Source organism: Podarcis raffonei, chromosome 12, assembly GCF_027172205.1.
Source record: "Podarcis raffonei isolate rPodRaf1 chromosome 12, rPodRaf1.pri, whole genome shotgun sequence".
Taxonomy (NCBI): Eukaryota; Metazoa; Chordata; class Lepidosauria; order Squamata; family Lacertidae; genus Podarcis; species Podarcis raffonei.
The window spans coordinates 20,404,691-20,428,721 of NC_070613.1; the positions used below are offsets into that span (position 1 = coordinate 20,404,691).

A 24,031-nucleotide genomic window follows, 5' to 3' on the forward strand; every position below is an offset into this window, starting at 1 on the left:
AAAGTATGCCATTGCTGGAATTTGATTCCTTCATATTTTTCCTACACAACGATCTTTTAAATCGACCTCCCTGGGTGCTCTTTATTGGGGTCCTTGTCTCCACAAAGGTATTATCCTTCTTACATATGGACTGGGCACCATGCTCTGGCTTGGACACCAAATTTCTTTGTCCATAAACCATTTAGAAAGTTAGTGGCTCTGAGATTGCCACCTTGGAATCTGGAGATTTATCTGTATAAGAGTTTTAGATGAGCATGCCATTATTGAACAGTTTTCCCCAGTATGGGTTTCATCATTCCCCCACAAATTTGCTTAATACATTACCTTGAAATCTTGGACACTTCTTTGATACTGGCTTTCATTTGTGTAATCTTCATGACAAGCTGCCTTAAAGTCTACTACAATATTTGGGGACCAGCTGTTCCAATGTTTTTCATCTTCCCACTGTGCTAGGACTTAAATATTTGGCTGAGGTAACTAGTCAACTTGCTACAGGCACAGTGGATCATGGTGCCAGTCAGATGTCACCTGTGATTGTGAAGACTTGCTATCCGAGACAGGCTTTAGAGAAATACAGCTTTATGTGCGAATGTGTTTAGGGAATTATGCTTCTCACAGAGTGTGGGCCCCCTCTTCTGGCCAAAAGAAACTACTGCTAAAATAGACCACTAGGGCATGACTTTTACATTTCTCTCTACAGTGCTTCAGTTCTTTGATATTTTTAACAGTATGTAATATCCTATTTCCATAGAGCATCGGGGTGAGCTGATGGCCTAATGAAAACAACTCAAATAAATGTTCATCTAAATTCAATTAGCCTTTGCAGTGTTGTTATCAAGTATCCAGGCTCTGGAGTTTAGGAACACGACTGAGCTCATTTTAATGCAGGTTATCAACATGTGTGTATGGGGTATGTGTGTTGTGAGATCCTAGTGACTAAACCCTATAAAGTGGTATATCTACACAGATTATATATTGAATCTCCATTGAGAAACAAGGAATTACACTGCTTATAGCTTATAGTGGATAAGAACATTTTTGTGTATAATTATTTGTTTTCTTTATTCAAAAGCAAGATATAATGTATATATAGGGCTGGGAATGTCTGTTGCCAGAAATCCCAGAGATCTGATCCCAATCAATGTAAGCAATACCAAGATAGAGGGACCCTTGAACTCTTTCAGTAAAAGGTGTTTAGTGCTTTTGTGGTTCAGGAATTTGGAGCTCTCCCCCATTCCTATTGTCTTCTTAGAATATGATGGTGGCAAGAAAAATAGTCCCATTCATACAAATCAGTCTAGAAGAAAATGTAAAACTACTGGAATTTCTGCTTCAGGTGACCCGAGTCAAATTTTAAATATTTATTAGTAACAGTAGGAGTTACAAGTGTAAGCCAAATTTAAGCAACAATTTTTTAAAAAGAAAGCTTATATGCTTTATTTTAAGAAAGTCTACTAAATGGGGAGCGGGAGGTTGCATACTTGGATTGCTCCCCTCACCCTCATAGTACTATTTTCTCTTATGAAATGTATACTGTGACTATACAGGATATGCAGGAGCTCCAAGTTAATGTTTGCATTTCCTGGCTTTTTGTTATTTCAGCAAAATGAACAATGCTGTATTGAAACCATTATGGACTTAGAAAAATTATTGTGCTGAATTAGATTTTCCTATTTTAGTAGGAAACTATATTATAAAAATTTTATGCTCTCAAATAGAAAAGGAGCAGAACTAAACACAAATGGAGCTCTTTGCCTTTCCATGAGTGTTTAAGCTCCCAGAACGGAATTGGGTCAGTAGCTCTGTGACCATGCTTAATACTTTTGGCTCTGAACCTGTAGACGTAAGGAAATATTCTGTTTCTGCATGAACAGGATGCTAATCACCACTTCTCTTGTTGAATTAATTTATGAAAAAGGCTTCGGCTTCAAATGAGCACTCTTGCTAAATTGTTAGACCTAATATAATTTTGCTTTCATATCAATTTAAAAGCATTCAAAGCACTCTTTGTGAAATATATAGATATAACATTTGAAATGACTAAATTTAAATCAATTTTCTGTTTCATTCCCTCAAAATAAAAACCCCCTCAGAAAATGTATAAATTTAACAACGTAATTTAACAATGTAGATTTTAAATGTCCTGTGGTGGAATTTAAATACTTAGGTCTCTGGGATTGTGTTAATAGACTCTGTTAATCTCTCTGGTAGTACATAGAGTAAATTGTAAAATATGCATTGTGCCAAACTGTCCTCGCTTAAAACATATTGGAATTTGGAGGGTTCAAGTGAAATAGGGGGCAGTGTGAGTTTTCCAGAAGTTTTTCCTATCGAGGGTGATCTTATTTAGCATGTTTAGCTTACTTGTTTTTAGTAAAACAAAACTAAATACCTTGGCAAGCCTGCCTAATATTTATTTGTAATTGGCACACATTCATTCTTAATGAACTTACATAACAGAAAAATTTCCACCCCATGTCATTTACTGAAGGGGTTTAGGCTTTTATCTTCAATTTACGATTTTAGACTTTCTCAAATAGAAGTAAGAATCATGTTTTGTAGCCTTGTTAAGGTGAGGTAAATATTGTGTCTTGGAAGTTGGATCTGCAAAGGTCAAACTTTATCAATTTTCTGATATGGAAATATAAAAGAATAAATTCCATCCTAATAAATAATTGTGACAATGGGAAATTCTAATAAATGGCTTTTCAAGCTTTGTTTCCCAGGTGCAGTTCAAGTACAGATTTATACATTTTAGAAGTGGGGAATAGTTTGAATACCATAAGTGGGACTTGTTGATTTTTGCTGCATCAAAATCTAGGCACCCCAGATGACACATATAATAAGAATCTTTTGGCTCAGTTGAAAGACCCATCTAGTTCAGCATACTATTCTCATAGTAGCCAACCAGATGCCTGTTGGAAGCCCTTAAGCAGGACGTGAGTGCACTAGCATTCTCCTGTTTGTGATCCAAAGCAATTGGTGTTTCAGGGGCATAGTGTCTGTAGTACTGGAGGTAGTTCACAACAGTTGACAGGAAGAACTGAGAACAATGTATCTTTTTCCTGCTTGTTTGTAACATATAAATCAGCTGTTGTCTTCAAGCACAGATGTGTTCTGGAGCAGATTTTATATTTAATACCAATTTAAAATTAGAGGAAAAGCTAACAAAAACTGTTCATATTTACTGATGTGTGTAAAATTTCCACATTTCCCAAAGTTGTTCTGTACTTAGAGCAAACTACCGTACTTTTCTGTGTATAAGACTATTTTTTTTTACTCCAAAATCATGTTCAAAATTAGGGGTCGTCTTATACATGTGTAGCGCATTGTGGGGACATGGGATTGGTTGCTGCCGTGAGTTGGAGATTGTTATTGGTGGCTGCGGCAAGGGCTGGTGTTGATTGGCTGTTGCTGCGGCAATTGGACGGGCGATGTGCACTTTTTTTCAGCGATGGGACAGAGGATAGGTTGCTTTGGCGATGAAAGTGAGCAGCATTGTCAGTCTGACAGGTGAGCGATTTATTGCATTCCCCCCTAAGAAAAGCTCAACAACTCTGCCCCCCCAAAAGCTCAACAATTCTGGGCAATCCTCCCCCTCAAAAAAATCTCAACAACTTTGGGGAATCTCCCCCCTCCTTTTCTTAATTTTGAGTTCCCCAAAATAGGGGGCATGTTATACACAGAAAAGTGTGGTGATTCTGAAATGTCCTATAACGTACTAGAGTTACAAAATACAGCAGGGGAAAACAAGATGAGTCACTTTCAAACATGCCCTAAAAAGTCTTTTGTGATTGACAAGAAAAGACTTGCTGTTGTGTAGGAAAGCAGTATAAACTTCTCAAAGAGATGTAATTTTGCACTGAAATAATTCAGTGCTGTGATTACTTTTGTGGTCTTGTATGTGCTGTGTGAAACAGCTTGCATGACTGAAGTAAATAAATATCCTGTTCATATTCTAAAATTTCACTAATGTTCCCAAAACGATAGTAGCATAGTTGATAGAAGGCCTGAGCATTAGGTTCTGAAGTCAAATTTCAGCTTAGCTGTGATTAGTCTCTCATTGGTGATATGGGGATAATGTTGACATACGTATTGCTAGAGCTGTTGCAAGGATTTCTGAGAAGACATATGAAATACCTGTGTGAAAAATATGTAGGAAGTGTGCTATATACATTCTAATATAGAAGCTCATGTGTTGTAGCAAGAGCAGCTGTTGTTTATTGTAGAGGAATAATTGTACTTGGCATATTATAGATTGGCTTCTTTAAGGTACATTGTCACTTTCAGATGTTGCCTTTTCTTAAGCTACCAAACATGTGTTCTATTTTTTGAAGAAGGGAATGAAGGGTCCTTATTGTGTCATTAGATATTGTGAATCAAAGCCACTGCACCATTCCACATAACCACTAGATGTCACAAGTATTACAGGAGCCTGAGAGGTTACTAAGGGCCTGGTGGAAATTCAACATGTCACTGAACTTCACATATTTCACTGTTTCCACATGGTAGTTGCCAGAAGAATCTGATACAGTGTGATATAGAAGCAAGGTACAACTGGAATAATGAAATTTCAAAAAATGAGCCTTTTTAAAGGGCTGATTCTAACAGTCCTATTGGGCATTGTAAATGCCTCAGGTGCACTTGATACTCCTTTTACGTTCCTGGCTTTTGCTTGTGTTTTTATGGAAAGATGGATTGAACTTCAATTTAAGAATATTCGGTAATCCCTCTCAGGACATACTATAACAGCTGGTATTTCTGTGTTGCAGCAAATCGATTCCATGCAGCAGACAGCAGTACTTATAGCTGGATTCTGACACAAAATTACAAAGCATTTTGAAACAAATTTAGCCAAAGCAAACATTACTGAAAAAATGTAACTTAATTTACAAGTTTTGGAGAAAAGAATCTTGTTTCATTCCAACAAAATATTAAGCTTTTAACTGGTAAAGATTTCACCAGGTCATTTATTTTCACTAATATATACATAGAGATTCTGAGGGGAATAACTTCATACCACACAACCCTTTAGAATAAGGGTTTTTGAAAGTTAATATCAAGGAATTTAGCCACAATAAAGAAAAAATGAGGAATGGCATCCTCACTGGTTAATATTAAGTGTTTTCTATATTTATTAAGGCTTTGGTCTTTAAACTTAAGTATCTGCAATCACAATTAGTATTTTACAACCTAGGTGTTTATTAATATAGATAATGCACTTTTGCTGTGGAATAAAAGGTTCAAGGAATATACCTAAAAAACTAGTGGATGAACAAATGAATATTTTTTAAAGACCTGGTTGCCTTCAATAACTAGTTTGACTCTGCGATAGCTTTGTGACTCTCTAGGTTCAGATCTTAAAATGTTATTTTCCAGCTTTGACTTGTGCATGTTACACTTGCACCAAGACAAACTGAATTGATGCTTTGCAAAACTTGTACAGTGTGTCCTTGGCCTGGCATCAAGTGCCTTAAAAAAAATTAAAATCTGTGTGTAGATATTCTGCCTTCTTCTGTTTTAAGACTGAGTAAATAGAGTTGTGCCAGAACACAATAACCGCAATGCAGTGCAGAGTTATATAGGCCCATAGATTTATCCCCAAACAGCCCATTTATCTATTGAATATTAATAATCAAACTCTCTACAAAAATATCCTATGAAACATTTGAACTTCTGTCTTGGATATAACCCAGTTTTCTGTCAAACAATTTTGTAGGCTGTCAAACAAGCCTGTTAAAAAGCTGAAGTTAATTATGTGAAAACAAACAAATAAATGGTGCTTTAGAATCAGCTTCAAAGGAAGTTATTTCTTGCCAGCAGTAAATGATGGGTTTTAATTATAGTTCTTTGATTACTTTTCAGTAATCTTTTAGCATGTGATCATTTGTATATTAAAACATGTTTGCCTCTAGTTCCATTAATAGAATGACAAAAATGACCTGATTAAAAACTTAAAATAAATGTTGTAGTTATCGTAAGCTATTATAGTGGACACAAAAATACATTTGAATATATCCATGGAAAAAGCTAAAGTCACTCTACGTTTATTACATTTTTTACAAGTTAAAATTAACTCTCTTTCCTTCATCCTCTCCACTTGAGGACACTACTTGTTATGCCAGTCTTAATGCAGGGTGTGTTAATAATTGTGGCTTAATATTCAACATGATAATCCTACAGAGAAGGTCATTCAGCATGTAGTAGAAGCACACAATAATCCTAATAACAAAAAGTTAAAATTTTACAATTTCATATCTGCATTTCTGGAGTGAGTACTGTCACCAAATACATTGGAATGGTTGAGAGATCCATACCATAGGGAGGACTGTTAGGATAGTTATAGATATTTGTATTAGTGGAAAGTACTCAAACTGTAAAAGAAACAAAACAAAAACAACCCCACCAAAACATTTCTAATTGGCAAATGCTCAGTCTCCAGGTTTCTTTCGGAAATGGGTTTTAAGACATATTTTTCTTTAATAGACTATATTGGAAGTTGTTTTTGAAATGATGTGGAATTCGAAAAGCAGTTTTGTATGCAGAGGGTGAGGATGTCAGTTGCTCATAGTAAAATAAATAAATAAATAAATAAATAATCTGCCAGGTTAGCACAAGTCCCTTACATCAACCCAAGCAACTGTTTGGTTTGTGGCTATAACTTACACATAGATTAGATTAAAGGAAACCCCATCTGGATAGTACATATTATTTTTAAGATCCTAAAATAACGTAGTATGAAGAAATAGTTTTCAAGTTGCTAAACTAGGTTAGATATACATTGGCAAATTACAGCAACTTATAATTCTAATAATTATTTGTTATGTTTCTGTTCTTTCCAGGATTGCTTTGAAATTGCCTCAATCTCGTAGAAAACCCAGCTGCATGTAATTGAACTGAAACTTTCTACCTCCTTCTGGCTCCAGCGCTATTCTAGTGTGTGTCCTTGTTGCAGCTCACAAACTAAACCATGCCAGCTTTATCAACTGGATCTGGAGGTGACACAGGTAGATATGCTCTGGGGTTGCTAATTTTCTGCAGTTTGTTAGATTTTACATTATGTGTAGATAGGGATATATTGTCCTGCTCCATCTACAGCGGCACATAAAAAATCGTGTGTGACTTGTACAGGCATCCCACCACTTGCATGTTTGTGCACATATGCACAGTGCTTTCCCACACATCCTGCTTCCTGCTGGCCCCAGAGATTCAATTCTACTTGTGGAGATTTTTGGATACAGTATTTTTGGTATGGATTAAAGAGAGAGCAGCAGAGAGGGTGTTTAAGGGATGTTTAGAGGGTTCTCCCCACTTTATGCAATTTTTCTTATGCATGCAGGGGCCCGTAATGTAACTCACACATAAGTGGGGAGTTGCCTCTACTATAATATGGTAGGGAATGTACATTCAAATAAACAAGACAAATGCATGCTAGTGGACTACATCCATACATGGATGCTATTTTAGATGCATATCCAAGTCATGCCTGTAATTCCCAATCCAAAAAGTGATATGCACAGGCAGAAGCAAACTTCAACCTGTGGATCTCTTTTTCGGGGTTTGTATATGCTTTTAGGGGACTAACATAAGCTTTGTTGCAAATTAAAGATCTATGAATTGTATAACTATAGTAAAGGGAAATTGATGTGTAATAGTTTCAGATATCAATAATTGCAGCAGGTTTTATAATCAGGTTTTATTGTAGTTTCTTTAACAACTGCATTCTACCTCCTTCACAAGGATATCAAGAATGTGTTTCAGTTATGACGTATGCTGAAAGTTCTCTATAAGGTAGCAAACGAATGTACATATCCTTAGTTTTAATTCTGCTAGCACAGTACAATTTTCTGTTGTTTAATTTTAGAAAAGCAAATTTTTAGACAAAACCTGAAGAATTTGCTTGATTACCACTCTGTGGCAATTGAAACTGGAATCTTTGCTTTACCTTCCTGCAAATGCTGTTAGTAATTCAAAGTGTAGAGACTCCTAAAATGATAAGGACCTTCCTAAGGTCTTCTGAAATGAGTGTTATAAATTGGATTTGTGCCTAACATTCTTAGACTGACTTCTTGAGAGCAGCTCTTGGCAAAAAAGAAAGAAAATAAAAAAAGAAATAAATACTTCTCTAGCACAGCTGACCAATAGAACAGAACTCCAGTTGCTTTTCTTTTGACGTAACATGATACTAGGCAAGAAGATCCTTGTTAATTTGAATGAAGAAGGGTTGGCTATTCTTGAACTCCCTCACAATGTTACTGTAATATTGCCAAGCTGCTGTTGGCATACAAATCTTGACCATATGCAAGAAACCATGATTTAAAAAACAATGAACAGTAATGTACTCATTTTTAAAATATCATTATTGTTCATTTCTAAAGTAATGACAGTTTTCATGTTTGTATTGTAATACCTTCTGTGGGTAGCATTGTTAAAACTTGATTATACAATCTTTACCATTGCACGTAGTAATCAGCTTTTTTAATTTACTTGGTTTCTAATTGTCCATTATGTGCATAAACATATGTGATATTTTTACATATATACAACCACTAAAATGGCTAAGTGAGTGAACCTTTTTCAGGTACTTGATACTGGTCTTTAATTGCATTGTACAGTAGCAAATGTACAGTGTGGAGCCAGTGTGGTGTAGTGGTTAAGAGCGGTAGTCTCGTAATCTGGTGAACCGGGTTCGCGTCTCCATTCCTCTACATGCAGCTGCTGGGTGACCTTGGGCTAGTCATACTTCTCTGAAGTCTTTCAGCCTCACTCACCTCACAGAGTGTTTGATGTGGGGGAAGAGAAAGGAGAATGTTAGCAGCTTTGAGACTCCTTCGGGTAGTGATAAAGCGGGATATCAAATCCAAACTCTTCTTCTTCTTCTTCAGATGTCAGGATGCAGGTATCTTTGTTACTGAATATTTAGTTCCATATAACAAAGTGTTATCCGATCCTTTTACAGAACTGTGAAATAATTTTTTGCTGTGAAAAATGTAAGCCTGTTAGAAATATCAATGAACAGTAATGATTATTCTACTTTTGTCAAAGTGGAAAAATTAAAGACTGGTGTGTTCTATTTTATTAATACAGTAAAATTTTACAGTGTTGTTCTGGGCTTAGGTGTATGTTCTTTAGTGTTTATTACCCCTTAGTTACAATAAAATATTGAAGTTGTAGCTTGGCATTATGGTTCAGAATTCTGATGTAGTAAATTACTTAACAAATGAAGGTAAATGGACATCCATTTGTCCTAATATTGATTTTAAAAATATCTCTGACAAGATTAGTTCTTTCTTGTAATATGTAAGAGTGATGGAACGCAGTGACCATATTTTTTTATCATTTAGTCCTACTTTATAGCTTCCACAGACTTGTTCTAATAATGAAGCTATGAAGGATATGACAAGAATGGTGATATTAAATTTCTCTAGACTAACAGTAAATTTTTCCACTCTGATGTCAAGAATGTTGAGCATCTGGACTCTGAGAGTGAGTAGTTTACCACGTGAGCACTTTCCCCAATTTCTTAGCCATTTATTCTTCTCCTAGGAACTAGCTGTCTTATGTAGAAAATAATAGTAACGGAAACTGCTCTCTAGAATTGGAAAAAGTTGTGTGCTGTTCATTTTCCATTATTTGTAAGAATTATTTTATTACATTTTTCAGGTCTTTTAAAAATAAAATCACTGTTATGACAATGTATCCATGTATTCAATAAGATTAATAAAGTTTAGGAAAGCAGTACCACGGATGTACTGTAGACACTGTTTACAAGTCCGTGCTACAATAATTGTTACTAGATTTTTATCCTCAGGGGCCTCCTTTAACGCAGTTTACCTTGTGAAACTACTTCCATGAACAACCTATAGTTTTGGAATCAGTCATTCCATCCACCTCTAAGAAGTCTTCCAAAGACTTTTGGATCAGGCATTGTTAGGAATGTTGGATTGATCTAAATATCAGTCCCAGATAAAGTAGGCTTTCATTCATGGAAAAACTATGTAATAGGTTTTGAACTTGTAATTCTGTTAACTGAGCTTCATGAACAAAGTGATGTATAAATCAAAACCTGGATTAAAAATGCATACCACTACCCTGCTCTTCAATCAGATGGCCAGGTGTTTCAAATAAGCAGCCACTATATATAAACATATGTACATAATAAACTTTGAACAAGTAAGATGAAACTTCGCCTGTGTATAATAGCTGGGAAATCCTCTTCCATACCCCATTTCCAACTAGCATTTTCAAAGATTTTCATCAGGCATGGAGACAAGGGAGATGCAGCTCAACTTAAGTGCAAGTGAAGCTGCTGCTTTTTGAGCAAGGACAGTGCATGTGCAAAGCTGTTGAAAACTTGCCACCATCTTGCCTTAAGTGACCACCAAATATCTCTTCACTTTTTCTCTTAACTCTACTAATCTTTTGTGATGAAGGCTCTGGGTCATATTAAGTATAAAAACAAATCAATGAGAAATGGAAATGGGAGTATCCAACAATATTATTTTAAATAAATGGTTATAATTTTCTACTTACTGTGGAATCCCAAATTGTTGGTTTTTAGAAGTGTTGGGCTAATTTTTCATTCACTTTCTATTCCTGTTTCAGCAGCATAATTTCTCTCTTACAGTCCCATTTTGATAAAGTGTTTAATATTTACATTAAATCTCTTCTTTAAAAATGGGATGAAAAGAGATCTGGACAATACTCCTTAAAACTATGTACCATATTCATTTTGATAAATGTTCAGACACCCTCTACTGTATATAAATCTTATAAACTAGGTGCTTTGCTTCTGTTAATCCAACTACTGAACAAAGCCTGTAACTTGTGATCTCTCTGTGTGACTACAGCCCCTGATACAAGGTGTTGTTTCGTGTAAGTTCAATGCTTTTTATACTAGGAAAAATTGTAGTGATTTTAGTGTTACCCTGTTTTTATGTTTCAGAAATACTATAAATGAGAGTAGGTATAAAATAAAGCAAGATTTGAAATATGAACATTGCCTCCCAAAAGCCCATAGAAAATGATGTCTGGAAAGAATGTTTTTTTCCAGCATACTTTAAGTAATGCCAGGAAAGAGGGGAAAACATTAAATCAGTCCCCCAAGGTGCTGTATTTAATTTTAGAAGAGGCATACGATGCCTCCAAAGATCATGCAGTAGCAGTGACTTAAAATATGAGAACGAAGGATATAATCATCACATTGATAGATTACTAAGTAGCTTTACAGAATATGCTTGAATGGAAATTATTTTGGAAAGCTGTTCTTGTGATGCAACAGCCCTTGGTCTGATCATAAACATTTATACTCAGAAAAGTTCAGTGAAGCTTACTTCCTAGGAAGTCTAGTCAGGATTGCAGCAATAGAATAAAAATCATAGTAGTGTCATACTATGGTGGGTTAGCCAGGAGGTTATCAGTGTTTTCAAAGACTATGGCAGGGAGAGACTTGTGTCGTCTTACCCCCCCCCCCAAAAAAAATCCCACTGGAAAAACTAAACATATGCTATGGATTGATACCTGATCATGCTAGGTTACCTCCTCTGGGAAGGCTGCTGCAAGTCATGTTGCTATGTTTCTTGGACAGCAGCATGATGGATGGTTTTATGCTGTATGCTACTGTGAAAACACTGTGCTACTGTCTGCCCCTGGGAAATTGCTCTGAGATGTGCCACAAATAACTGGGAGCAGCCATTGCTTTAATCCCTGTGGAGAAGCCTGGATAAATCCTATGCATGCACTCTCTCTTTAACAAAATATAACTTAATCGTACAAGGATTTTGCTCAAAGAATTGACTCCTGAATAGCTAGCAATGAAGTATTCATTTTTGTGCATCTATTACACCCAAGATCTTTTTTTTAAAAAAGCAATGTATTGGTGAGAAGTATTTAGAGAAACCACAAACTCTTTTTAATGGACCACCCTATCCATTTTCTGTTCTTATAAGGATGTTTTTCCTATTCATGACTCATTTCACTCTAACATCAAGGGAAATGGAATAACGATTAAGCAAAGGAATGCATGTGTTTCTGGGTTTTGTCCCTTTCCAAAAAGTTTATGAATTCTTGGTACAGTGTTAAGTAAATATATTGCTATAGAAGCTTTAGCAACTGTTAATAAAGTAAAAAGTACCCTGTTAGTAACTACTTTTTAAACCAAACTTCTGTTTCTGGTTCGTTAATGTTTTGCTGGCTACTTCCAATCCCACTACTTGCTTAATATAAAATGGTGTAGGCTGCAAGGTACACAGGAGGGTTAAGTGAAATTAATGAGATCACCCTTAGCTTTCACTTTGTGTTTTATTTTCACTTTATAGGTTTGTATGAGCTGCTGGCTTCATTGCCAGCCCAGCTGCAGCCACATGTGGACAGCCAGGAAGACCTGACCTTCCTCTGGGATATGTTTGGTGAAAAAAGCCTTCATTCACTGGTAAAGGTAAACCACACTTAAATGTTCATTCTTTTGTAGAAGCGCTTATGGAAAAACATTTTGAGCAGCCTCTAGTAAACCAGGAATCAAACTGTTTCTTTGTGAAAACAAAACAGCCTTGTTTCAACTCAGTGCTTCTGTGAGGGGTGGAAGTTGTTAAAAGGATTCTACCCAAAATACAGAGATGATTTCATTTAATAGTGATGTTTTGGCAGTATACACTAATGTAACAAACATATGATGTTTGCCCTTGTTTAGAATGAGGTAGCACGAAATAGTAGCAGGAAATCTGAGACTCCTTCATGGTCAACATTCAAGGCCTGGAGTTTAGCTTAAACAAACAAATGTTCACAGCAAAAATTAGACGGGATATATTTTTGAGGTAAAAGATGGCAACAGTTCAGTAGCCACATTAATTTAAAATAATTTCCTTTAACAAAGTCAACTGAAATTCAAGTAAGACTCTTTAATTGGCTTGCATCCATTGAAAATTGTGTTCAGCATATAAATATATTCAAGTAGATCATGATAAAATAAACTTGGTAGAGTAATTCATGGATGTGTCCAGAGAAAAATGGTAAATATTCATGTATATAGTACTTTCTAATTTACAAAATACTTTACAGTTTTAATGTCCATAATTGCAATCATGCCACTAGTATTACGATTTCACAGAGAGCTAACATTAAAAGCCACTTGCAAAAGGCAAGTCCTATAATTTGAACTTGTAATACATTGTTGGCGGGGCCTCTGGGTAGGAGAGGAGAGACTGTATGGGAAAGTGGGAAGTACACTGGCTTCCCATTCCAGGAATAAAAGGTTCCTTTCCCAGAGGAAAGGAAAAGGCTTTTATTGAACTCTGTTGCAGTCCCTTAACACATTTGTGGCTGCATTCCCGCCAAAAGAAATGTGCCCATAATCATTTGCAGCATCACAAAAATAGGGTGTACTTGGCTTCTGAATCACTACTCGGGTTTTTAGCCTTTGGGTTATTTTACATGTGTAGCTGCTTCTCCCAAGTTATGGAGATGTCTAGGAGCATTTCCCTCCAACTTCTCCTGGTTGGATGACTCAACCCTATTTTCATCCCTTAGAGTGGGGGTAGCCAACATGGAGCTTTCCAGGTATTGTTGGACTCCAACTTCTATCTCCCCTGCTCAGCATAGCCAATAGTCAAGGGTAATGAGAGCTGTAGTCTATCAATGTCAAGGGGGCACCAGGCTGGCTATCCCTGCCCTAAGGCTAGACTGGGAATGGGGAACTTGTGGCCCTCAGTATGTTAGAATCTAATTACATTTGGAGGGCCACAGAATCTCCCAACTAGACAGATATAATACAAGATATAATACGTAGATAGCATATGAGGCTTACCTGGAAGATAATTGAAAACCTTAGCTTGTACAAACTTTGATGGTTGCTTGCTTTGATTGGAGCATCATGCTGAGAGTCCGTGGATTTGTCTAATCCTTTTAAAAATCCTCCTTTGCGCAACTAGATGACATAAAACAACTAGTTGCAAATGTAAGATTTGGGGGAATGATTTCTTTAAGGACTACAGGAAGGGAGGAGAGATTAAACTCCCTGCTCACTGCCTCCCATGATCCCAATAATATCAGACATCTCCCCATGGCTGCTATTTGCATTAAATGCAAAGGTGTACCGTATTTTTCGCTCTATTGGACGCAGTTTTCCCCCTCCAAAAATTGAGGGGAAATGTGTGTGCATCCTATGGAGCGAATGCAGGCTCGTGCCATAGCCGCGCACAACCCCTCCGGCAGGGAGAGGCTGCACGGGGCTATGGCTTCTTTAGCTCCACTCAGCCTCTCCTGGCAGAGAGAGATTGCGCGGGGCTAAAGAGGAAGCCAAAGCAGCGAGCGGGATCCACCCCGCTCGCTGCCTTGGCTTGTTCCATAGCTGCACGCAACCCCTCCGGCAGGGAGAGGTTGTGCGCAGCCTGTACGCTGCTCTTTGGGGCTGGGGGGGGAAAGATTTTTTTATTGATTTCCCCGTCTAAAAACTAGGTGCGCCCTATGGTCCGGTGTGCCCTATGGTGCGAAAAATACGGTAGTTAGCATCTTTGTATTTGCATGTCTAGATTGACTCTAATCCCAGGATATAACCCAATGCCATTTGAGAAAATAGAAGGAATTGAAAATCCTGAACAGCCAAAATGGTGTGTTTTCTTTCAACCAGTGTTACATCTTCTGAATATTTTTTTGATAGATGTTGTTTAGTTTGGTCTTTTACCTTTATTTATGCAAGTTATGTTACATACATTGAACACAATGTAGTACCTTTTCATTTTAGATTGTACTACAGTTCCTGCTTTAATTTGACTCTAAGCCAGGGGGCATCTTGGGGCAGCTAATTCCTTTAATTATGCATTGTTTGAAGTACTTGATTTTGTCTGTTCTGAATCTATTGCTATTAACTTCATTGGGGGATATATAGTTTTTTAAACTAAAAAGCCTTAAACTTTGGCCTTTCCTCGTGGGAAAGTTATTTCTAATCTCTTGATAATTTTGGCTGCCCTTTTCCAGCTCTTTCATTGTTCTTTTTGAGATGAAGCAATCAGAATTATAGATAGCATTCCAGATAGAGCCATTATGGTTTCAGTTGCTTTCCTAGTTACTTCTGGCATAAAACTAGATTATTATTTTTTATAAATAAAAATCCTACAGTTAAAGATCTCTACTATGATGACAGGGTCTCTGTCCTGGTTAGTCACTGCTAGTTCTTCCATCATTTTATATGTGAAGTTGGGATTTATTTATTTATTGCTCCAGTATGCAACTTAGACATTGGGTAACAAATTAGTAAGTAAGATTGAGCCACCTAATTTTTAGACATCTGGTTGGGGATCTTCACAGTCTGTTTGGGATTTCACCACCTTACATAATTGGGTGTTATCCTCAAATTTGGTCACCTTGCAACTCTGTTTTGAAGTCCATATAACAAATAACTGAATAACTTACAACATTCTATTAATAAACATCTGACAAGACCACCAGCATTTTCTCTTTTATCTGCTATTTATCATTTTTCTACCCTAACATAACATAAAATAAAATGTAACAACAGCTAAAGCTGGCCATTTTGAGTGATAAAGAAAAGTAGGAGAGAATATTTGTATTAATTAGCAAGAAAATATCAATCTAAAGTGATTTTATAACATATGTTTGGCCAGTAGGACTATGCAAATCAGAGGGACGTGTGACATACTTTCTGGTGATTCCCCGGAATTCATCAGTGGCAGAAATGTTAAAAATCTAGAAAAATATTTTTGGATCAGCTGTAGCTTTAGCCAACTCCCAAGTTGCTGCTGGGAGAGTTCCAAAGAGAAGCAGCAATGCAGCCAAAAAGAAATAGGAATGGAGAATGCTTCATCCTTTAAGGAGAAATAATTTTTCAAAAAGGTAATATGCACATTTTTCAATAGACAGCTACTGATAATATAGAAATCCCAGTTCTTTGATCATGGCTCACTTTTCTTCTCTTAGATATTGTAAACATGGGTTCATCTGAAGGCTAAGCAAAGTCCAATCCTTTTATCATTAATACTTGACAGTGAATATGGGCATTGAAAAACTTACTTCTCTGATTCCTCTGAGAACAAAAAGATAAAAGATGACTTTAAAAAAAAGAAGTTTACTTATTTTGTTCTTGGATGGGGCTGCCAGTGGTTTCCCATTCAAGGGATGGATCAGATTAATTAATACTTGCTTAGCTTCTTCAGTGCTGCAGCTACAAGCCTTTCTGTGACCTCCAATTTGAATAGAACACTTCCTACTTCCAAAGATGTACATTCATTTGCTCTCTGGTTGTTGCCTTCAAAGAATTAGATTGTAACCCTGGAAAGATACTTATACAGTCGTACCTTGATGGACGACCGCCTTGTGAGTCAAACGTTTTGGCTCCCGAATGCCGCAAACCTGGGAGTGTTCTGGATTGCGACCGTTCTTTGGAACCCGAATGTCCGGCACGGCTTCTGATTGGCTGCAGGAGCTTCCAGCAGCCAATCAGAAGCCGCACCTTGGTTTCCGAACGTTTTGGAAGTCAAACTGACTTCCGGAACAGATTCCATTCAAGCTTCCAAGGTACGACTGTATCAGGGAGTGAAACTGCAGCTGACTTTATGCGTGGGCATAAGAAGATACAGGGAAGTACAAGGACAATTTATTTATTCATTTACGACATGTAAAACTTTAGCCAAAAAAGGCTGTCAGAGTAGCTTATGTATCTTTACATATCTATATCTAGCACACCACACCATCTTTAAGATACAGACCTCTTCACTTGGTCTATGTTTTGAGTTATAAGTATGTGGTTCTCATGTTTATGTTCTCTTAATTTATAGTTGACATTCTTGTTAACAGAATTTTCTTAACCACAATGTTTTAAAATAGCTACTACTTTGTGGAACATGTTTGCTGTGCAGATGGCACAATGTCGTTAGAAGTTATCTTCAAACAGAAATCTAATTCAGCTGCCAGTTGTGGCATGAGGCTGCAATCCTGTACCTAGTTTTCTGGGAATAAGTAACATTCATATCCATGGAACTTACATTTGAGTCAACTTTTGATATGTTTGCACTGTACGTGTGGTGTCTGTTCTCTGTTTTAACATCTAACAAGGGGCTGAAGAACTGGAAATTGTAAAATCTCTGTGGTGGAATTCTGTATTTTACATGTACATGTTTTTTAATTGTTGCGTTTTACACACACATCCCTTTCTGAATGTGATGCAAGAGGCACACCACCTTTTATATGGCCTTATATTCTTTGAGGAGTTGGCTATGTCTGCCATTGGTGTGTGCCAAATTGCCATTTAAGGAAAAAAAAATCATCCTGTTTCAAATAGGAATGTTTAAGCATAAAGTTGCTGGATTGAAAATTGTACAAAAATTGTGCATTGTTTTTGAAAAGTTAGATACTAGTTAAAATAATTGTAACTACTTTTAAGCTGTAGTAAACTTATACACCCACACAGGCAGAGAAAGAGAGACAGAGAGAGAATTTTTCAACACATTTTTAGCATTTGGATTGTTTAATTAATTTGCATTAATGTTTATAGTATTGCACCCTTGTTCTCCAGTTATGGCCACTTTACAAAACCAGTAGCTCTTGGTTTCACAGATAAAGGCTGTTGCAGACAAGTATTTATCACCTCCTTCTCTCACACACACATAATGCATTGCAGCCATGGGTTCACATTTGCTCCTCATTTTCTAATGATTGCTGCTAATGACCAAACATAAATAGCATTGTGATATGAAGCCAATTGTAGATTTCATTGAAATGGAGATTGTAGAAGTAATCTGCTGTAGTCTAGAATAAAGGATAACATAATGGGTGTGCTTCAGGCTGCTGTTGAAAGCACCTTTGTGTGCAAGTTTCAAGGTTAAAAAGTCAAATAGAATTCATTTCTAGCTTTGATGCTATGTCAATAATAGTGTGTATGGAAGGAATCAGTGGACTCCAAGAGGGAAGAAGTCTTCAAGCAAATTCATTTTTTTAAAACTAAAAACAACAAAAATATGGTTTTACTAAAGATCTCTTGAGGGACCTCGGGCTTTAAAGGAGACAAGGTTTAGTAATGTTCTGTGTACAGTGCATGTATAAAAATAGGTTTATTGCTAAAGCGTCATGTTCTCATCTCAAATGGAAGAGATTAATTCAGCTTTCGAAATGTCCTGAAGAGTGTACAAGTTCTAAGAAACTTGAGCTTGAAGTGCGCAACAAAACCTCATCCAATTTTGGACATTCTTTCTGCAGTAGCTGAGCAGGGAGTTTGGCTCAAAAAGGGGCAGGGAAATTTATCTTGGAGGAAGGGTGACTTGTTTGGCTTTAAAGTGAATTTCCTCTACCCACTAAGGGGACCTCTTCCTATAAGCAAAGTCATCAAAACCTTTCCTTACTTACTGAACAAAAAAGTACACTTGAATGAAGTCTCTGAAATTTCAAATAATAGTTGCTTTATTGTGTTGTGTGAGGAACAAAGAAGTCAAAGTATAAAGTTGCTTTCAGAAATATCAAAAAAGGAAAGGAAAAGAAACTGTGCGAGGAGTAAGGGGGGTTTATAGCCCATATTTAAACTATTCTGTTCAAATGGGCAAAAGTAGAATGCCTTTCTGCATTATAGTACTTTCCTATTAATTTGGATCTTGAAATATATTCTTTGTCTGGATCTACTGTCGGTAAGTAAAGCAAATATATTGAAACAGAAGGCAGAATCAAATAGTAATAAAACTAAATATGCATTTTGCATATTGAAACATGGTACAGTACTAAAGTTAATAATTCTTAGTTAATGTTGAAAGTGAAAGGTTAGTACAATTATTTTACTGACCTTTTAACTGTGGCTAACTAGAATTTCAAAGTCGTTTCATACCCTAGCTTCAAATCAAGATTAATAGTAAACCTTGGTTAGAATTAACTGTGGTTAAGTTTTGTGCTACCATAAGTTTTAATTATGGTACAGCCTGGTGAAGATTTGGAGGGAGTAGTGGGGAAGGGAGTCGATGATGCTACACCTCCTCACAGATCCTTAACCCAGAGTCTGCAAACTTTGACTTGCTAAATTGCCAGGGATTATTTATGACCCCTCCTTTTCTGCAAGTCATGTGGCTTGATGTCTGCTGCAAGTGGAGAGTTATTTTTTCTGTCTTAATGATGGGTTTTTGTAGATTGCAACACAGTGCAAGGAGTTCCATCACCTGTCTGCAGCTGAGAGCATTCAGATTTCAAGAATACAACAAGAACAAGGATATACTGATCCATATCAGCAATGTATCTACAAAAGTGTATACGAACAGACAGGAAGGCATGAGACCTGTGACTTCACTAAAAGGCATACAAGGTTTTAAACTGAGCAGGGGGGGAAATCTGTTGTCAGAATATGTCAGTGGAGAGAGACAAGGTAGCTTCACTAGTTGAACAGACAAATTCTGAAAGATGCCAGTAGATGCTTCACTTGAGGCTGTTGCTTTGGGGATCCTGACATATTTGCTTCAGGAAAATGGCCCATACTTTTCTTCTCAGTGTCTAGATGTCTTTAGGCTGAGGATGAAAATTCTTAGCTAGCAACAAAAAGGATAGAAAGTGCCTCCCCTCCTTCCAGATGTTATCTAGGGTTGTCTTGAAAATATTGGAGCAGCAAGTGGAAGCAGTCCTCATGGTACCTGGTTAATCCAGAAAGTTCAGAATACCAGTTCAACAACCTTGAAAGCTACCATTCCATCCAGAGATTTTGATTCAAGCTTCAGTTGTGTTGTGTGATGGGATGGTGAGCTGCTTGTGCGTAAAATCCTAGTCCCTCAGAGTTTGGCTAAGTCCACAAACCTCTGTCTGTGACGGAGCTCCTTAAGCATGGCTCCATCAGTCGCTCGTTGAATCGGACAGTGGGCGTTTACGGAACTTCTTCCAGCATAAAAGCTCCTTAACGGAAACGCGTCTTCTGGACTCTCGGCGTGACAGTTTCCGGCGAAGAGTGGGTGTCCCTACAGGAGGTCCTGAAACCTCCCCACTGTTCTCGCTTGAAGTGTCTCTGAGCCCTCCCTCCGACTCACTTTCCCTTGGAACTCCACTTCTCCCCCTGCTGGTCCCCTCCTCAGCTGAATGGTCTCTCTCACCCTCCGTGAGCCCCTTCACCTACTGCGTCTCAGATGGCAGTTCCCTGACATCCACCTCCCCTCCAGGGCCCCCTTCACCCCCTTCCCTCCCCTCCTCTGCGGGAGGCGAGGGAGCAAAACCCCTGAAGGAACCTCCCTCATCTTCCGAAGTTTCGAACACTTCCCTCCACCTGTTGCTGTTTCCGGTTTCCAAGTACTCCTCCTCATCGGAGTCTGTTCCTTCTTCCAACTCCGATTCCCTGAATCCTTCCAGTTCCTCCTCATCGTCGGTGGTGCCAAAGTACTCCCTCCGGAACCTCGCTACTGGCTGAGGTTTCCTGGGGAACCTTTGATGGAACGTTTCGATCAAGATCTCGTCACGGACCTCCTCTGCCGTCACCCAGGTGTTTTCCGACTCCGGCTCCCCTTCCCACGCGACCAAATACTCCACCTGATTACCCTTCCACCTGGAGTCGAGGATTTCCGCCACATGGTTGCTGCTTTCCCTTTCTTCTATGGCTGGCCCCCGTGTGGATACCCCTTCACCTTCCCCCCTATATGGTGACAGTAATGACCTGTGGAATACTGGGTGCAGTTTCATGTGGTTCGGTAACCGGAGTCTGAAAGCCACTGGGTTGACCTGTTGGATGACCTCAAATGGTCCCAATCTTTTGGGTCTCAATTTCTTGCAACCCCCCTTGAACGGCAACCCTTGGGTTGATAGCCAGACCTGACTCCCCACCCTAATGGTTTCACCTTCCCTTCTGCTCTTGTCTGCCTGCCTCTTATATTCTTCTTTGGCCCTTTCTAAGTTGAGTTGGAGTTGACGATGGATCGCTTCCATCTCTTCTACAAAATGTTCAGCGGCCGGGACACTCCATCTCTCCCCTCCTTCCCCTGGAAACGCCCTGGGGTGGCACCCATAATTAGCCAAAAAGGGGCTCATCCCGGTGGGCACATTCTCCGCATTATTGTAAGCAAATTCCGCTAGTGCCAACTTTTCGACCCAATCGTTCTCTCTGTCATTGACATAACACCTCAGGTATTGTTGGAGGATACCGTTTGCCCTCTCCGCCTGCCCATTGGTCTCAGGGTGCCTGGCAGTCGAAAAGTTGACCTCTACGTGCAACAAGCTCATAAGTTTCCTCCAGAATCTGGACGTAAACTGTTTCCCTCTGTCGGAGACCACCCTCAAGGGGGCGCCATGCAGCCTAAAAATATGTTCTACAAACAATTTCGCTGTCTCTTCCGCCGTGACTGCATGTGAGCAAGCTACAAAGTGACCCATCTTAGTTAACAGGTCTACTACGACTAGTATGGCGGTTTTCCCCTGGGATTTGGGCAGATCAGTCATAAAATCTATCGATACCGCCTCCCACGGTCGTTCTGGTGTGGGTAACGGTTCTAATAACCCCGCTGGCGCCCGCCTTTCTCCTTTGGCTCTCTGGCATTGGTCACACCTTCTCACATACTCCCGTACATCCTCCCTCACCTTGGGCCACCAAAACTCCCTGGTCACCAACCACATGGTCTTGTGTTGCCCAAAATGCCCCGCTGTGGGGTTGTCGTGCAGCTGTTTGAGTACTCTCCCCCTCAATTCCCCTTCGGGTATATATAGTGCCCCTTTGTAATACAATGCCCCGTTTCTTTCTTCAAAACCTCCGGGGTCTTCTCCCTCTCTCCTTAAACCTCTGAGCTCATCCTGGGCGTATTCATCATTTACCGTTCCCTCTACCAGTTCTCTTTGCCCCACCCAGGCCGCCCCACACACCCAGTGGTCCTCTGGGATGATATGTCTCTCTTCAGGCGCTCCCTCCCCCTCCAAATATTCTGGTTTGCGTGAGAGAGCGTCCGCTCTAATGTTTTCTGGACCTGGCACATAGCAGATTTCAAAATGGAATTTGGAGAACTCCTGGGCCCACCTCACTTGTCGTTGGTTGAGCACTCGTGCCGTTCTCCAATACTCCAAATTCTTGTGGTCCGTACACACTTGCACCTTATGCTGTGCGCCAATTAGTAAATGTCTCCATCTCCGGAACGCTTCGTGAATGGCGAGTAGTTCTCGGTCATATACGGTGTAGTTCCTCTCGGATTTGTTCAGCTTACGCGAAAAGAAGGCACACGGTCTCCATTCCGACTTATTGCTCCCTGGCTGAAGCAGCACCGCCCCCACCGCCCGGTCTGAGGCATCAGTTTCCACTCTCATGGGTTTTTGTAAATCCACATGCAGGAGCTGTTCTTCCGAAGCGAATGCCCTTTTCAATTCCTCAAATGCTTGCTCCGCCTCCGCCGTCCAAACGAATTTCTTCTTGCTGCTTAGACAGTCCGTGATGGGAGCCGTTAAGTGGGCAAAGTTCTTGATGAATTTACGGTAAAAGTTCCCAAACCCTAAGAACCTTTGCACATCCTTTTTCGTTTTCGGTGTCTTCCATTCCAGCACCGCCTGGACCTTGCCTGGATCCATGGCTAATCCCTTGTCTGATAAGCGGTACCCCAGGAATTCCACCTCCTTGGTGTGAAACTGACACTTCTCCAATTTCACCCACAGCTGGTTTGCTTGCAGCTGGCTCAGCACTTCCCTGACATCCTTTACATGCTGCTCCTCATTCTCTGAATATATCAGCACGTCATCGAGGAGGGCCACGCAATTCTTGTAAAGCAAAGGTCCCAGGACATGGTTCATGAGCGATTGAAAACAGGCGGAGCCTGATTGCAATCCGAATGGCATAACGAGATATTCAAAAGCCCCCAAAGGGGTGAACATGGTGGTTTTCCATTCATCCCCTTTCCTTATTCGTATCAGGTTGTATGCCCCTCTCAGGTCCAGTTTCGTGAATATCTTTCCCTTCCTCACCCTGGTCAAAATGTCATCAATCCTGGGCATGGGGAAAGTCACTGGTTCTGACACGGCATTTAGCCGCCGGTAGTCCACTACTAGCCTGGGTTTATCCGTGTTTTTTTTGTCCACAAAAAACACTGGGCTCCCCCCCACCGCTCTGGACTCTCTGATGAAGCCCCTCTTCAGGTTTTTATCAATAAACTCCCTTAACTCCTGCATTTCCCTGTCTGACATGGCGTACAGCTTGCCCACGGGGAGCTGGGCCCCAGGGACCAGGTTAATTTGGCAGTCAAAGTCTCTATGCGGTGGTAGTTTATCTGCTTCCCTTTCGCTGAAGACCTTGCTCAGGTCAGCGTATTGTTTGGGCACCTTCCCTTTGTCCGCCACTTCCGTCCCTGCTAGAAAGGCTTTTGCCCCTTCTGGCACCTTTCCTTCTCTGCAGTGTTCTAGGCAATGTGCTGACCCAAAGGAGACCACTCTCTGATGCCAGCCCACTAGCGGGTCATGCAACACTAGCCAGCTCATTCCCAAAATGACGGGAGCCCCTCCCAGGGTGGCCACATTGAACGCTATCCTTTCGGTGTGCCTGGCCACCCTCATAACCATTGGGACGGTCTGTAGGCTAACTTCTCCTCCCAACAGCTCCCTCCCATCGATCGTGGTCACCTGCAGGGGGTTGCTTAAAGGGATTGTCTGTATCTGGTGTTCGGCTGCAAACTCCTTACTCATAAAATTACAGGAGCTGCCTGAGTCCAACAGCGCCTTTGTCTTTAGTGGGTATCCGTTTGCCAGCTCTAGCAACACCTCTATTACTAGGGCTGGTCTTGGAGGTTCCGGAGTGGGCACTTTTACTGCTCCTTGGCCTGGCTGCAGTGCCCTGACGGTGGCAGCCAGGCGTTGGCTTTTACTGGCTCCTGTACTCCCTCCTCCTTCCCCCCAACAGCTCCCGCCATCCCTTGCCATTCCTTTCTTTGCGGGCAGACTCTGGCAAAGTGACCTGGCTGCTGGCACAGATAACATTTCTTGGCGCTCTTTTCCTCCTTCTTCCTCCCTTCACTGGGTTTTGAAACTGCGCGCGCGCGCGCTGTTCCAACTTCCATCGGCTCTCCTGGCGGGAAACTCGGCTCTGGAATCTCTGGAATGCGGAAATCCC

General features: G+C 39.7%; 1 protein-coding gene across 12 annotated transcripts in view; it reads left to right on the top strand.

Moving 5' to 3' along the window:
• The window catches only part of MPP7 (MAGUK p55 scaffold protein 7), a 98,600-nt gene that overhangs the window by 23,380 nt on the left and 51,189 nt on the right, over nucleotides 1-24,031 (top strand). For 9 of the 12 annotated variants that reach the window (XM_053410600.1, XM_053410601.1, XM_053410599.1 and 6 more), the window contains exons 2-3: nucleotides 6,843-7,007; nucleotides 12,318-12,436. In XM_053410600.1, coding sequence (XP_053266575.1) covers nucleotides 6,971-7,007; nucleotides 12,318-12,436 — 156 coding nt within the window. In that variant the 5' untranslated portion in view covers nucleotides 6,843-6,970. Of the gene's footprint in view, nucleotides 1-6,842; nucleotides 7,008-8,155; nucleotides 8,175-12,317; nucleotides 12,437-24,031 lie in introns of those variants that run through there. The other 3 variants (XM_053410604.1, XM_053410608.1, XM_053410607.1) reach the window with 3 other exon arrangements.